Source organism: Genypterus blacodes, unplaced genomic scaffold, assembly GCF_046128005.1.
Source record: "Genypterus blacodes isolate CSIRO-AG114 ecotype Tasmania unplaced genomic scaffold, CSIRO-AGI_Gbla_v1 ptg000098l_1, whole genome shotgun sequence".
NCBI lineage: Eukaryota > Metazoa > Chordata > Actinopteri > Ophidiiformes > Ophidiidae > Genypterus > Genypterus blacodes.
This window is the reverse complement of record NW_027466902.1, coordinates 1,790,683-1,807,500: the sequence shown is the minus strand read 5'-3', so window position 1 is coordinate 1,807,500 and position 16,818 is coordinate 1,790,683. Positions and strand designations below refer to the sequence as shown.

The 16,818-nt window shown below is 48.7% G+C and overlaps 1 protein-coding gene across 1 annotated transcript in view; it reads right to left on the bottom strand.

Moving 5' to 3' along the window:
- kcnip1a (Kv channel interacting protein 1 a) overlaps positions 1–16,706 on the bottom strand; it is a 27,882-nt gene extending 11,176 nt beyond the window's left edge. The window contains exon 1 of the mRNA XM_076159586.1: positions 16,619–16,706. Within this exon, the coding sequence (XP_076015701.1) occupies positions 16,619–16,706 (88 nt within the window). The remainder of the gene's footprint in view (positions 1–16,618) is intronic.
- Positions 16,707–16,818: the final 112 nt, after the last annotated feature.

The following is a 16,818-nucleotide window of genomic DNA, read 5'->3' as shown; positions in this document are numbered from 1 at the left end:
AACATTACATTGAGCTGTGATCAAAGGTGCATCTCACATCAAAACACGAACGCCTTCCAAGCCTCTCTCTCTCTCGCTCCCTTTGCCAGTATTTGTGTTGGCAAACAGAGGATAGCGAGGCATTCATCCATTTTAAATGCTTTTGTAAACCTGAAAACAGCTCTGTGGCGCCGTGTTGTCGTCCGTTTTGTGGTGAATAATCTAAGATAAGAAGCCGCGTTGAACGATTTAGCAGGAGAGATTTAGTCTGCTGAGCAAAATCCGCAATCTGCTTCTGTGGAAATGTTGCTGGGGAAGGCTGCAAAAGAGACAGAATGGACAGCAGTGGGGGAGCGACGCCATCACACACACACACACACACACTGACACACACACACACTCACGGGGAGATACACACGTGCACACACACATTTGCACAGGCAGAGAAAGAATGACTGATCACAGATGAGGTCCCTGTGGACGCTGGTGGCATCCAAACAGCATGCAAACCCATGCAGCATGACCGTTACACACACACCACACACACACACACACACACACACACACACACACACACAGACACACACACGAACACACACCTATCTCCCTCTCCTGCTCTGCTAGTGGCTCAATTGTAGGGGATTTACTGGGGGCTATCAAAGTCATTTCACCCAGAACTTCATCTTCATCCTTAAATTGACATCTTCTCCATCTTCTCCATCCACCACCCTATCTATGAATTTGTCCAGAGGCTCACAGCTCCACACCGCTATACCTTTATCTCTCCTGGCTTGCTCTATATCTCTGTGCCAGAGTATCAGCCGAGTGTTCCTGTCGTCTCACACACTTGTTCCCTCCACCTCTTCCTCCTCCATTCTCCTCCTCTGTCCACTCTGACGCCCTCCATTTCCACTCGCGGACTCAAGATGTTTCCTTCCAGCCATCGTTTCAGAGTCTGTTTGTAGAATTGTAGGTACAAGAGTGAGACGAGTGTGTGTGTGTGTGTGTGTGTGTGTGTGTGTGTGTGTGTGTGTGTGTGTGTGTGTGTGTGTGTGTGTGTGTGTGTGTTTGTTTCTGTGTTTGTGTGTGTGTGTTCAAAATGCCCGGTTGTTACCCTGCAGGTGTGCGAGGGACTGTTTTACAAGGCTCCTGTCACATTCTGAGAGGGGGGAAGAAGGAGGATAAGTGAGAGGTAACAGCGGGAGAGAGAGGGAAGAGGGGGAGGAAAGAGAGAGAGGAAGGAGAGGAAACGTTTCTGGCAAAGGAAGGAAAGTAGGGGATGAACGAGAAGAGCATCCAGAGGGAGGGAGAGACAGAGAGAGAGAGAGAGAGAGAGGGAGAGAGAGAAAGAGAGAGAGAGAGCTGAGGGTTGAAAGGATGGAGCCAGGAAAGTGGGCGAGCAAGCATAAGAGAGAAAAGGCGGAGGAGAGAGCGAGAGAGAGAGAGAAGCGTGTAAACAGAGGAAAGGAGAGGAGAGGAGGGAACAAAGAGAGGCAGAATCGGAGCTCAGCCGTGAGAGAGACAATTAAACTAAAAGATCCTGACTGTGATGAAGATGAAGACGAAGAAGGAGAGCTGCTTTGAGGAAAACCAGCTCAGCTCCTGAACGCAACGCGGCACATTCAGGACCAAACTCAACACTGACACACAGCTCCCCAAAGATCCATACTGTAACGGTTATAGATTATGGATCGGCCTCGTCCGTCCACAGGAGGCAGGCGACAACGCGTCCATTAGGCCGGATCAATACTAATATCTGCTGCTGTCTCCATGAGTCCTCACTCTGATGCGTCTCCCCGCGTCTTTATTAGCAGACGCACGCTGAGCCTCTAGCCGGCCTCCAATCACACCATGAGAAAAAGACAGGGGGAATGATTAAAGGAGCCTCTGCTATTGATCTGTAGTGATCGAGGGGGGGTGGGGGCGGGGGGAGGAACGAGGGAGAGAAATTGAAGGTCAAAGCAGCGGACAGAGGGAGAGAGAGAAAGAGCAGAGAGAGGAGGGAAGAAGAGAGGGGAGGATGAGAGAGAAGTGCAAAGAAGGCAGGAATGGGGATGAGAGGGAGGTAAAGTTTGAATTAGAGACTGAAAATGATTAAAGAGACGATCAATGGCCAAGATTAGAGAGAGAGAGAGAATGAAAGGGAGCAAGGGAGAGAGAGACTGAAAGGGAGAGAGGGAGGGAGAGAGAGAGAGAGAGAGAGAGAGAGAGAGAGAAAGGGAGAGAGAATGAAAGGAAGCCAGGGAGAGAGAGAGAGAGGGAGAGACAGAATGAAAGGGAGAGAGAGCAAGAGCGAGCGCGAGAGAGAGAGAGAGAGAGAGCGAGAGAGAGAGAGAGAGTAATTGTCTTCTTCATTGACATGGTTTCTGACATGATGCTTTTGTTCGCCACACACACACACACACACACACACACACACACACACACGGAGGGGGGGCGCAGCAGGAGAACATTATTCCTGTCTCGTCCCAAATTCGTGTCTTTATCCTCCAGGGGCTCACAGAGGAAACACATTACAGACATGTGATGACAAAATGTGCAATCACGTGTGGTTTTTGTGTATCTTTGTTGTATGAATTTTCAACACACACCCACACACACACACACACACACACACACACACACACACACGCACACACGGTTATTTATCAAGCATGGACTGACAGCTCTGGGCCATAACTGCTGCTTTTAAGGGCACAGGGATACATTTTGCATTATTCAGAGTAACCCTGGGTGCACACACACACACACACACACACACACACACACACAGGCAGGCAGGCACACACACACACACACACACACACACACCCACACTATGTATTTTTAACAGTGGGTCAACAGTGTCTGTAACACAATTTTGTAAGACAACACCAGGAACACTCAAAAGAGCAACACAAACACACAAATGACAACATGTGTTTGCAAGTTGTGCACAGTAAACACATGTATTATTAACAAAGTGTACATTTACACAGTGACCGGATACAGCCTTTTCCTCACACACACTCACACACACACACACACACACACACACACACACACACACATCAGATTAGTGTGTGACGCGGTTGAATATGCTGACTCCATGTTGTTGTGCTGTGGGTCAAACTGGCCCATTTAACAGAGCAAAAATAGATGAAACAATTCCATTTCTGCAGGATTAATTAGTGTAATAAATGTGGAAATGGAATTCACTATTTCTTGTGTGCTCATTTGTTTGTGAACCTTCCCTCAACCCCGCAGGGTTAGAACACACACACACACACACACACACACACACACACACACAGACAGACAGACAGACAGACAGACAGACACACACACACACTGGAAAGTTTGGTTTGACCTTACATGAGTGAATGGTTCAGTCCGGTTCCCCCCGGTTAGAGCAGGACTGAATGCTGCAGGTACCAAACCCAGGCATTCCGTTTGCTTGGTCACAGGGGAACACATTAACACAATCTCTAGGCAACCGCACAAACAGCCTCATTACGTAATTCAGAGCGATTATTTGTTGATGTCAGCAGAACGCAGGCCTGGATCTCACACCACATTCTGCCTCAGCTTATGTGAAGCACATACGGAGCCTAAACAACCACCGTCTCTACACATTACAAGCTGTTCACACACATTTGGCCTTCATCCCACACACTTTGTTGAAGGCTATGAGGCTGGACGGAGTGTAATTACTGCAGCGTTTGGCAGAAAGAGCAAACGCAGCCATCAACTAATACATTTTTAAAGACGAGAAGGGAGAAAGAACAATTTGAAGAGATCTAGAGCAACAACGTCTCTTCTTCTGCATTCATAATTGTTAGCGGCAGAGCGGTTAGAGCGGTTAGAGCTGTTAGAGATCAGTCAGTGTGCCGTTATGCATCACAGCTTCTTCTGAGGAGAACTATTTAGAATTCAGTTCTCATCTAAAGAGAGTGAGATGTGCTGCTCGGTGCCGCCGCAACAAAGACGAGACACACGGGCCGCGTCCGCACCAACATACGTCTCATTTAAACGTCACTTTCGTTTTGCACAAGTCACGTGTGTGTGTGTGTGTGTGTGTGGACATGGAGCTAACACACGTAGCCGGAGCTAAACAGCGCTCTCTATTCATCCCATCCCTGAAGGCAGCAGTAGAGCTGTCTGAAAACGTTGCACCTCCCTGCTATTATTATGCAAATAGAGTGTCTTTCTCTATAAGGTATGTAATGATTCTTTATTTTATTGTAGAAAACATTCGCGCCTGGGTTTAATCCAGAAAGAAGCAAAAGATCAATCGCTGACAGCTCTTAAATAACAGAGATGAAGCTGCTCAGTGTAGCGAGAGTAAAGAATAAAGAGATATGAGGTTGTGTTATCCCTATCTCATGTATGCTATAGAGTCACACACATACACATGCGCGCGCGCCCAACACACACAGCTTTAGGCGTGGGATTAAGCAGGAACACGCTTTTTTGTAGTTCCATGTGTCTAATAAAGCCCTTTTGCCGGCCTAATTGGCCCTTTTGGTGTTTATCTGTTTGATGTGGCAGGGTGAGAGAGAAGCAGAAAGTGTGGAGCTTATTAAAGACGCAGCGCCGCGACAAATGGTCACATCCACGCAAAACACAGTGCTGCCGACTGCCACGCCAGCAGCAGCAGAGGCTTCACAACATTCGGAGAGAGAGAAAGAGAGGGACGAGACAAGGCCGTCGCCGCCGCCTGTGGAAAAGCTACAACACAAAGAGATGACAACAAGAGACTGACAGAGCGGAAGAGACAGACGGGGACAGACAGAGGGACGGAGATCAGGCGGGAGGGGGGATTTTGGCGGGGGGGGGGCAGACGAGCAGTCCTAGATCAACAGAGAGAAGAGAGAAGAGAAGATGTGGAAGGGAAAAACACATAAAATACTAAATGAGGAGGTGAAATGAGGTGAGAGCGAACGAGACAAAGAAACGGGCAAGGAGAGGGAAAGAGAGAGAGAGAGAGAGAGAAAGAGAGAGAGAGAAAATTCACTTGACGGAGCGAGGGAGCGCTGAGAAATGAAAGCTGAGGCAAAAACAAATGGAGCGGACGGACGGGGAGATGAATGAGACGGTGGAGGAGCAGGTTTCTGTGCTTTATTGCAGCACCCGGGAAATATTTCACGGCGCCGGCGTAGTTTGTACAAGGTGACAGTGAGAGAAAGTTCCTTTTGTTACCCAGAGGCACAAACACAGTCACACACACACACACACACAAACACGTAGCTAAAACTCATCCCTTACTGTCATATAGGAGCCCATCAGGCCTCGGTGGATAATTGTAAATATATTTCCCATCATGCACTTGTGCCTCTGTGAGAAGGAGAGGGAGACACAGACAAACACGACGGAAAGGATCCTCTCACACACACACACGCACACGCACTACGTTTAATTGAATACATTGATTCCTAACCCCCCCCCTCCATGCAGGTGATTGGATCTATAGGTTGAATGGATCCACGATGACCTAAAGAGGATCCGGACCTCACGGGTATGACGCTCGTCCTGTTCGCAAAAGTAAGATGGATCGATGCACCACCTCAGGCCAGAAGAATTCATCGATTTGGTACACACACACACTCTCACACACTCACACACACATACACATACACAGAGAGCATTTCTATGGGTATATAACTGTGATAGATTGTAGTTTGTTTATCCTAAATCACATCATCATAAAAGCTGATACGTGCTCCTAAACAATGCAGGTGATTAAATTGATCGATGTTGATTAAATGCAGCAGACGGACAAACACACACACACGCACACACGCATTGGCACATTTTGAGATTTTCAAGGTCAAACTCACAAACCGAACTCATTTAGTTTTGTGTGTCTCCACCAAAACTTCACTTTATGGCTCCAAGTCAAAAAAAGGTTCCGGACTCATCCAAGGTTATCAAATCCCCACAGTTATACAAGAAATTAATTACATCAGCTCAGTATTCTAAGGAGCTCTGTGCATATTTCCCAGCATGCCGCAGTAACTGCAGGGGCGACCTCAGCTGGTCGGCGACATCACATCAGGTCACACGATCCAGAATGGACCAGAAGCAAAGAGAAGGAATCCTGCTTTGATTAGGGCGCTCCCTGAGACTGCAGCAGATGGTGAAACACACACACACACACACACACAGGTGCACACACACACACTCTCCCCAGCTCCCCTGAGGAGATGCCTCACTTCCCCCCTGAACTTTCCACAATTTATCAAACTTTTTCACCACAACTCACAGCCAAAAATAAACCTCCATTACCTCTGCCAACCAAGATGGAAGACCAGGACACACACACACACACAAACACACACAGACACATGCACACACAGGACAATCATGTGTAGCTGACATTTCCTTTTTCAATGTCTCAATGTCTCAATCTTCGAGGTTCCGTTAATTTCCCTCCATTTCAGAAAACACTCTCCTTGATGATGTGTGTGTGTGTGTGTATGTGTGTGTGTGTGTGTGTGTGTGTGCGCGCGTGTGTGCGTGCGCGTGTGTGTGTGTGTGTGTTCAGCACAGTTGGTAGATCTGCTGAAGTATCTGCCGAGAGCAGTTAGCATGCGATGAAATGAGCCGCAGCTCGGGAATTAAAACAAACAACCCGTGCAGGAAGCGGCGCTCCTGTAGTTTGGGGGAAACGTTTACGACGTCTTCAAAGTGCTTCTGCCACACTTTCAAATCCTCCCCGAGTGTTTATGGGCGACAGAGACGGCGTACAGCGGAATCGAGACGGATGAAACGGCCCCGGGGACCGGCACGTTGATCACAGCGCTTCATTTACATCACTCCCACATACTCCAGTCAGATCGCACATGTCACACTCTCTCTGTGTCACACACTCTGTGTCACACACTCTGGCCTCCAAACTGCAGGAATCAAGATCTCAGACCTTAATCGCAGAGTTTAAATTGTGGAAAGCGGTATTGAATAGATCGTAAATTCATATCTGAGGAAAACAAGATGGTTTCCTTGTTATGACGTCATCCAGCAGGGCCGCACTCAGACATCAGGGGGGCAAACACAGATAAGAGGCCCCCCTTTTTGTTTTGGTTCATTAAGCTCAAATTTGAAGACAGCAATTCTCTTTATTGTTGTCTTGCGCAATTATTACACCCAGGTCTGCATTTTAGTGCCTTGCTCAAGGGCAAAGGCAGGAGTGTAACCCCAAAACTGTAGGCACACAGACGTCACTCAAACTCTATGTAGAACCTGCTGACAGGAAGACGACTAAATGTTTCATCCGCTTCTGATTGTAAAGCGTTTAAATCCTTAAACCATCTGAGTCGATCTCATTCACTTCCTCTTCCTCTTCCTCCTCTGAAGCTGAACACGTTTAAATCTGAATCATGCTTTGACAAACGGCTCCTGTTTCTGCCTGACAGTTCAATCTGTGCAGTGCAGCTCTACACCTGCTACTGGTAACCAGGTTTGAGGTCAACACACACACACACACACGCGTACGCACACACACACACACACACACACACAAACACACACACACACACACACACACATACACACACACACATGCACACACACACACACACAGGGACACATCATGGCCAAAGGCTGACAGATTACACCACAGTGATTTACTGCACACACACACACACACACACACACACACACACACACACACACACACACACACACACGCACACACACTCCCTGTTACACATTCTACACATGTGAGTGATTTATGTGCACAAACAATTTCATGGACACACACAAATATGTATTGGGTACGAACATACACAGACACACACAGACACACACAGACACACACAGAGACACACACACACACATGCTGTAAGTGTCAGTGCCAGTTTCCGCCTGTCAAACAGTAGCAGGGCAGACGGGAAACAGGTTTGGAAAGCAGACAGAGGTGGATGCCTTCACCTTTTATAGACATGCCCCCTACACACACACACCACACAGACACACACTGGTACGCACACACACACACACACACACACACACACACACACACACACATTTGCCAGTCCCCAGTTCAGGCGGGGGACAGATGGCCTGGAAGCTCTGCATCATAAACCAACAATGAATTTGAGTTTTCCATCAGCGCTCAGTAGATTCAGCTCATTCCCATAATGCATCGCTAATGGGATGTAAACCATAAAAAGCCATCTGACATCCACATGCATGTGCTCACGTTCAGTCACACACACACACACACACATACATACACACACACACATCCTTACCTTTGCGATAGTTCACCTGCTTGGTTTGCATGGAGAAGGTTCCCATCACGAGACCCATGTTGACTTTTGGACACAAACAAAGTGCGTATGTGTGTGTTTGTGTGTGTAGTGTGTGTGCCTGCCTATCTGCGTGTGTAAGTATACAGTAAACCTGTGTGTGTGTGTGTGTATGTGTGTCTTAATTAAGTTAGTCCATTAGCCATCTGTATGTGAAGAAGTAAAGATGTTACTTCTCATGCTGCCTAACACCCAAACGGCTCTGCTGCTTCTGCTCCAGGCTGTGCGTGCGTGAGTGTGTGTGAGAGAGAGGAAGGGAGGGAGGGAGGGAGGGAGAGAGAGAGAGAGAGAGAGAGGGAGATGATGCTGTGAGTGTGTATGTGTGTGTCTGTGTGAATGAAATAGAGGGCGCACACGCTCTCTGAAGCTTTGTCTGCGCTGTCACTGAAGCTGCCTATTTTACATCCCTTCTATTTCTCTGCCTCGCCCTCTCTCTCTCTCTCTCTCTCTCTCTCTCTCTCTGTTTCTCTGTCTCCCTCTCTCTCTCTGTCTCTCTCTCTCTCTCTCTCTCTCTCTCTCTCTCTCTCTCCGTGTCCCCTTGCCACCAGACTGTCATTCCATCAATTCCTCTGTGCCTCTTTTACGTCTCTGCCCCTCCCTCCTCCTCCTCTCATTCGTCGCTCTGACTCTTTGTTTGTCCGGCAGGAATAGAGGGATTGCACACTGTTGCGTAGAAAAACCAGCGAGACAGACGACGGAGGGGCGACAGACAAACATCAGGAGGGAGAGAGAGAGGGAGAGAGAGACAGAGGGAGGGAGGGGGGGAGAGAGAGAGAATGACGATAGGGGAGGAGAACGTGTTGGGGGGGAGACAGAGACAAATTAGGAAGGTTCAAAAACAGCACGAGAGGCAAAGTGGAGCGATGAAGGGAGCAGATGTGTGTGTGGGGGGGAGGGGGAGAAAAGAGAGATAGAGAGAGAAAAAGAGAGCAAGAGGTGAGGAGGAGATAAGGGAGGGCGAGAATCATCTGCTCCCCTCTGCGATTCAGCAGACAAACAGCACAGCGTGTGGAGTGTGTTTGCTGCTCTGCCACCACGTGCACGAGACAGACAGGCGTGTGTGTGTGCCTGCTCATGCATGTTTGCGTGTGTGTGTGTGTGTGTGTGTTTACTCCAGCCAAAGGGTGGGTCACAGACAAAGCCCGACACACACCTGACACCTACATGCAGCAAACAGCCGCCTCACACACGTTCCAGCGCTGGATTACATTACAGCGGCGCCACGTTGCATCAGACCTGCTTTGAATCTTACGCTCCACACACACACACACACACACACACACAGGCACACACACAGACAATGAACAGCGGTAATGAACACCAGCCGTCACACACAAGCCTGTGTCAATCACTCTTAACCCTTCGCTGCCCCTCCTGCCTCAGATTGGCAGGATGAGCCATCTCATTGAAATTCCCGTCGTGACTTTAGTTGAGAAAACAGTTTACGGCCGAGCGCTCGCTGTGGCCGAGCCGAGGCCATCAGGGCCGATGATAAAGCCATTAGGGCATGGCATTCATTAAAACCTATAGTGGCAGCAGTCGCCTGTTGCCCCGGGGATCAATGTGGGGAGAAAACAAGCGAGGAGGAAGAGGAGGAGGAGGAGGAGGAGGAAATGAAGGAGAGGAGAGGTTAAGGGAGGAAAACAGGAGCACTGCAGGGCAGGAGAGGCGTTCAGGTCATCGTTTTTTGGTATGCAAGAGGTGTCAGCAGTTTACCTGAGCACACACACACACACACACACAAACACACAAACACCTCCTCTAGTTTGCCCGCTCCTCTTAGCGCAGCAGAAAGAGAGTTATTTGACAGCAATTTCCAATCAAAATCCAATACGCGTCGCATAAACAAGCACACGCGTGCACGAGCCGGCGAGCAGGCGGGGGGGAAACGCCCGCAGCGGCCATATTTCAGCGAGAGGGAGAGAACAGGTCTTTTAAGCACACACACACACACACACACGCCTGGACCCGGACCGAGTGTGGCAACATGAGGGATGGTGTGCAGGAGCAGATGTGTGTTTGGGTTCCAGGCAGATCTATCAGGGGAGGAAATGAGGCTTCTAAGTGTGTGCTTCTTACAGCAGCCTGTGGAGGAAGGGAGGAAGGTGAGGATAGAAGAGAACAAGAATAAGACTCGACCTGCTCTGTCTCTGAGACACAAACAGGAAGTCCTCGGTGGTTAAGAACAAGCAGAGCCTTCACTTCTTCGCCATCTGAACAGCAACAGGTTCATCGCATTAGGACGGCAGCCAGACTCTTACAAGACATTAAGCCTGACATCGTCTGTGCCGTCTGAGGTGCCAGCACGCCGCTTCCTCGCCGTTTTATTAAGCCTGACACAGAGGATCTCTTACCGGATTGAAACGGTCGGATGGGTTGAGGCGAATGTGTGGCGTGATGGGAGAAAGAGGGAGAGAACGGGGGAGGCGAGGAGGGGGAGGAAAGAAAAAGGTTGGGAGTGTTTGGCAGCAGACACGGGGTCCTGACAGGGACAGGAAGTGTGTCGGACAGGCAGATAGGACAGAGAGGTGAATAATATATTGAATGGTTTGCTGCTGGCCAGAGTTATCAGATGATGTCTGGATGGAATCTGTCACGGTGATGACCGAGAGGAGAGGAGAGGACGGGAGGGGGAAACATTGGGAGGGAGAGAGAGAGAAGGAACGAAATTGGTACCGGAAAAGATAGAGGGTGAGAAATGAGACCGGGGGGCTAATAAGTGTGAGATTGGGAAGAGAGGGAGGGAGGGAGGGAGGGAGGGAGGGACAAATGAGAGAAGAGAGTTTGGAGGGAGAGGGGAGAAATGGGAGGACAGAATAGATGGCGGGAAGATGGGAGGAGGGGGAAAATGGAGGGAGGGGCTGACGGAGAGGAGAGGAGAGGAGAGGAAGACAACAGAGGGGACGCAGACGGACAGAGAGAGATTTGAGAGAAGAGGGGGAAGGAGTGTGACGTGCATGATAAAAACCAACGGGCCCGCCAAGTCGTCTGAGTCATCGGAACAAACAGATTGATTTACTGGAGAGAGCGAGAGACGGAGGAGAGGAGCCAAGGAGGAGAGTGAGAGGGAGGAGAGGAGACGAGGAGATGAGCGAGGAGGAGAGGAGCGCAGACGTCCTGGCAGATGTGAAGATGAAGCGTGTGGCGGCGTCGCTCTGGAATCTCCTGTAAACTCTCACATCGCTCACGTTTGTCTTCCTTTAACAAAGTCGATGATGTCAGACGAAGACGAGAGCCCGAGTCTCTGTTTGTCTCAAGTCAGAGTCTGAGCCTGTCAGTCTGACCGCAGACGTGTGTGACCTCATATTGACTTACAACTTAAGACCTGACGACTCACTGTTAGTCCTGACTTGTGGCCTGACTTGGGACTTTCCTCTCTGTATCTCAGTTAGATTGACTTGTTGTGACTTGGGACTTGACTTCAGACTTGTCTGACTTGACTTAAGACCTTGCCTGTTTAGACTGAGGACATGAACTGAGACATGTGATCAGACTTGAGACTCTCCTGCCTTGACATCAGACTTGATAGAGGACAGAGTTAGGACTTGATATAAGACCTGTCCGTCTCAACTTTGGACTACATTTAGGCCCTACCTGTTTAGACTTAGGACATTAACTGGGACTTATCTGTCTTGACTTTGGACCTGCATCTTTTGACTTGGACCTGGAGTAAGCCCCACCTCTTTCCTGTTACCTTCCATAGCCATTCAAAGACATCGTGTCCCATCTGTGCAACAAAGCCTGACAACAATCAATGCTGCAGCCGGCGAGCGAGAGAGAAAACGATCGCGGCTCAATCGAGTTACAAACGCTGAAATATCAATAAAGATTTTCCAAAGGAAGCGATTGAAAACAAGACGACTGCTGACATTTCTGCATGGCCGCCCGCTGCTGACAGACTCATCAGTGTTAAGTGTGTTATGCAGGGAGGAAGAGCGGCAACCAGCGTCACTGTGCTGAGCTTCTCTCCATGACGACAGCCTGTTTCTCAGCGAGGCCGCGGCTGACGTGCTTCAGTCCCAGAGAGCTTCACCCACGTGCTTCATGTCACCTGTCAAAGATGTGAACAACTCCACCAACCATCTCACCTCCTCCCCCGCCAGCTCCACACACACACACACACACCGCACATGTAACAGGACCAGAAAAAGCTAAACATTTCCAGCTTCCTGTTTCTTTCACCATGAATGTTTTACAGACAGCCTCACCTTGCCTACGGGTGCTGCTGTACCAAAGCATCCCCCCCACACACACACACACACACTCACCCCACACACACACACACCCGCCCCCCTGCTATTCCTGGAAACAAACAGACAGCACGTGACAACAACCAGAACGCACGGCAACAGCAAACCAAAACCATTTCAACTTTCTTCAGTTGCGGCTATCAGACCTGCCTCTCTACCTAAAGTACCAGAGCGTCGTCTGTGAGCTGCATATAAACGGCTCTATTGAGTCGCTCTTCCTCTGTCTCTTCCTCTCCCTCCGCAGCAGGAAGTGATGGAAGTGTTAATTGTATGCAGCCTGGGGATTGATTACAGTACAGTTGGTCCCTGAGCTGCCTTTTTCACATGAAGGATTAGGCATTATAGTTTGCATTAAAAATTCACTGGGCCCCCTTTGGCACGTTAAAAGTGATATGACAGCGTTTTGAAGGCATAAGCACACACACACACACACGTATGCACACACACACACACACACAAGCAGATTACTTGCAGTGGGAAAACACACTTATGTGCACATCAAAGCATGTAGGCTCCTCTCTTTAAGTTCAGTCAAACACGTGCATGCGAATTTGACACACACATGATCAAATATACACACACACACACCCACACACACAATCCAGCCTTCCAGTGTCTGTTCTTCCCTCTGCTTCTCTGGGTTTAGGCTCTGTGACTCAAAGGTGCGACCTGAAGTGAATATCTGATGGAAAAAAGGTCTGCTGAATATTTCATGAGCCACTTATGAGGAAACACCTCAGACGCTTCCTCTCCTCTCTCTCTCTCTCTCTCTCTCTCTCTCTCTCCAAATCCATCTCGCTGTCCATCAACATTCATTATGCGTCATCAACAGAGCTGCTTCATCAGCAACAACCGCATATGCAAAACATCGCTTAGTTAACGCTCAGCTGCAGTTTTGCTCTGCTCGTCTGTGTGTGTGTGTGGCTGTGTGTGGCTGTGTGGGTGTGTGGAATTAATGAAGGGGAGAGTCAGAAGGAGGAGTCTGACGCCCTCTGCTGGGCTGAATGAGAACACATGCAAAGGCAGTAAAAAGGGAAAACTAGCTTTGCTCCAAAAGATAAGAAGCTTTTGGCAGCAGAAGCATGAGGATTAGAGTTTATAGACTGAAGTTAAGACCTTTTCTGGGCCGTTTCAGTCTGTAAAAGCTGAGACACTGTAGAGGTTCTGTGTTTTATTACAGGGGGGCAGTAAACAATAGGGTCCATCTCTCAAGATATTGGTAGTAAAGAAGCAAGTTTGTCTTATTCTTAATCAGACGGTTCCTCCAGGTGAGTTTCCTATTAAGGCATATATTACTGTTGACTAATGAGTGAATACATTAAAGGTTAAGCAGATTTGAGTCAGTTGTAGTTTATTTGACAGAGGTTTTGCTTTGTTAAACGCTGTGGGAAAGGAGGTGAAAGCATTCAGTCAGTTACATTCAGACTCATGTAAGGTTTGAGCGTCATGACGACTGGAGGCTGTAAGCGTTTCACTCTGGATGAAGAAAAGAGGGATGCTATGGTGTCTAACGTGTTCTGATGTGCATTCAAATGTGCTCTGGCACACTGGAGGAACCCGTCGGGCTCCGTCGCACTGAATGTTCTCACACAGACACCGGTGCAGCAGGAGCGAGCAGGAGGCGCTGAGGTGCCGGCTGCAGAGAGAGGATAGCTGTTATCACGGTGAGAGCAGCGAGGGGAAGGTGGAAGGTGTTGACAGTGTGGCCTAAAGGGAGGATCACAGGGCTCTGAGAGGAGACAGGGGGCTGCACAGAAGTCTGGTGTGTGACGGTTAGAGAGAACGAAAGAGCAAAGCAAAGTGAACACGCGGATTAAGACTCAGCTTGAGAGAGGAGAGAGCTTCCAGTAAGAAGACTGGAACAAATGTAAATACGAGAATTGAACTAATCTTCTTCTTCTAATCCTTTCAAACCCAACCTAACCCATCAAGTCCTGCAATGAACAGTCATAGATTTAATGAACAAACTGTAAATTTCAGCTTTACTGACAGTCTGTTACTTCCTTTTTACCTGTACTTCCCGTATATTCCCACCAGAGGCCGCTGCTGTTCTGATTGTAGCTCCACTTTGAGCTCAAACTATCTGCCTGTTTTGCATTGCGCCTTTAATACAGAAACCATCAGCTGCACTAAATCTGCTCTTGGCTTCCTCTACATCGGAGGTATCGATGTAAAGCTTTTCTCTACCCGGCCTGCCGACTTACCGGAGCTCTTAAACCGTCCTAAAGAGCTGACGGTTGAAGGTCGTGCGTACTTTGAGCCGACTTACAAGAGCGTTTGAAACTCTTGACAGGCCTGTTGGCTGCACACCGTCTCTCCTTCTGTCAGCAACTTATTGAAGCACTACGTTTAGTGGCTGAAGCAGCAAGGATCAATACCATAAAATCAGCCAGGCACTGACATTTTCTATTTACTCGTAATAAATCACACAATGAACCGCCGGCTCATATTTTGTACTTTATGGGAACATTTAGTTGTGACCTTTTAGTTTGGAGTTCTTCCTCTCTGTGCTGTGACCTTTGCATTCTGCCTACAGAGCTTTACGTGTTCTCCTTCGCTTATAATGAGGATGCAGGGGATGATAAATGTTGAATATGCAGGGATAAATTAATTAGATGCAGCCGTACGTATAGAAGTAGCGGCAGTACAAACGGTGTTATTGGTAGTAGCAGTAATCGTTGGGGTTATTTACTGGAGGAACGGAGCAGGAGAGCAAGGAAACTCCACACAGAAGGCAGGGATCGGGCCCTTCATACCCAATTAAATATGATTCTGTCTGTGTGTGTGTGTGTGTGTGTGTGTGTGTGTGTGTGTGTGTGTGTAAGCCATTTGCCTTTTATGGCTGGTCCCTAATCTGATGTTGTTGCAGATGCAGATGTAGCTCTATCTCCCACTGGAGCTCTGAAAAAGAGCAGATGTAGACCTGTGTGCACATGTGCGTGCATACACACACGCGTGTTTATGTGTGTGTGTGTGTGTGTGTGTGTGTGTGTGTGTGTGTGTGTGTATGCCTGTCTGATTGATATTTGCCTAAACCAATACCTCCTGCTCCTGTCTCTCATTTCCCTTGTTGTCTGTTTGGTTGTTTTAATGTTCATGTTTTACAGCCATGTGTGTGTTTGCTCATATGCGTGTGTGTGTGCGCGTGTGTGTTTGTATGTGTGTATGTCTGTTTCTTTCTAATTAGACCGAGAGAATTCATGTTGGCGTTTACTGCCGCTTCCTTTTCGACTCGCCGCAGCTTCTGAGGAGGAATTTGTTACGCAACCCAAACCTCAGCAGCAGCTCCTTAATGACATCATGTGTGTGTGAGACCTTGAGGGCAATTCTACCCACTCTGGCTGAGTACTTGAGCCATTCACCGGCATGTGTGTGTGTGTGTGTGTGTGTGTGTGTGTGTGTGTGTGTGTGTGTGTGTGTGTGTGTGTGTGTGTGTGTGTGTGTGTGTGTGAGGCTGAATTCTTTGATGTTCCTATCCCTCCAGACAAAATGCCAATAGGATCAGAGAATAATATAATACTGAATGTGTGCACTGTGCGTGTGTGTGTGTGCGTGTGTGGTTGTGAGCTCCTCCATGCTGCTGTAGTTTTGCATATACTATTAGATGCATGTCGTCGTATGTGTGTGTGCAATAAAAGCACCAGCATGGCACACACACACACACACACACACACACACACACACACGCACACACCGGTTCCCCATCTTCTCAGCATCTGTGTGTACATCTCCTCCACCGCACCGACAACATTTTTATTACACACATTCATCACGAGCACACGCACACACACTCATTCTGCTCTACATCAACTTTATCTCTCCTCTCTATTAGCCGCTCGCTCCCTCCATCTCTGTCTCCTTCACTCCTCCCCTCGGAGAGGAACACACACACGCACGCACGCACACTTGAGCGGAACGAGGTCAACCGCAGGCGCGAGGGGTGTAAAGAAAAGAGTTTTACGAGGGAGATGATGGAGGATGAAGAGCCTCAAGTCGAGTTCTTACACTTTGAGTTTTTGTGAAGTTGCGGTCTTTGCTGCTCCGGCGTAAATCAGCACACAAACACACACAAACACATACAAACACACACACACGTACCTTTGATGAGCGTCCCGGTGACGAGTCTGTGCAGGGACACGGCGAACTTGACGAGTCCCTGTTTGCAGCGCTTGGCGCACCCGGACATCCTGACTGACGGTGACCCGGGGCCGGGACAGGGACCAGAGCCGGGACAAGGGGTCTGCGAGGACAGACAGCAGCAGCAGCAGCAATCCAACAGAACGGAAGAAGAAGAAGAA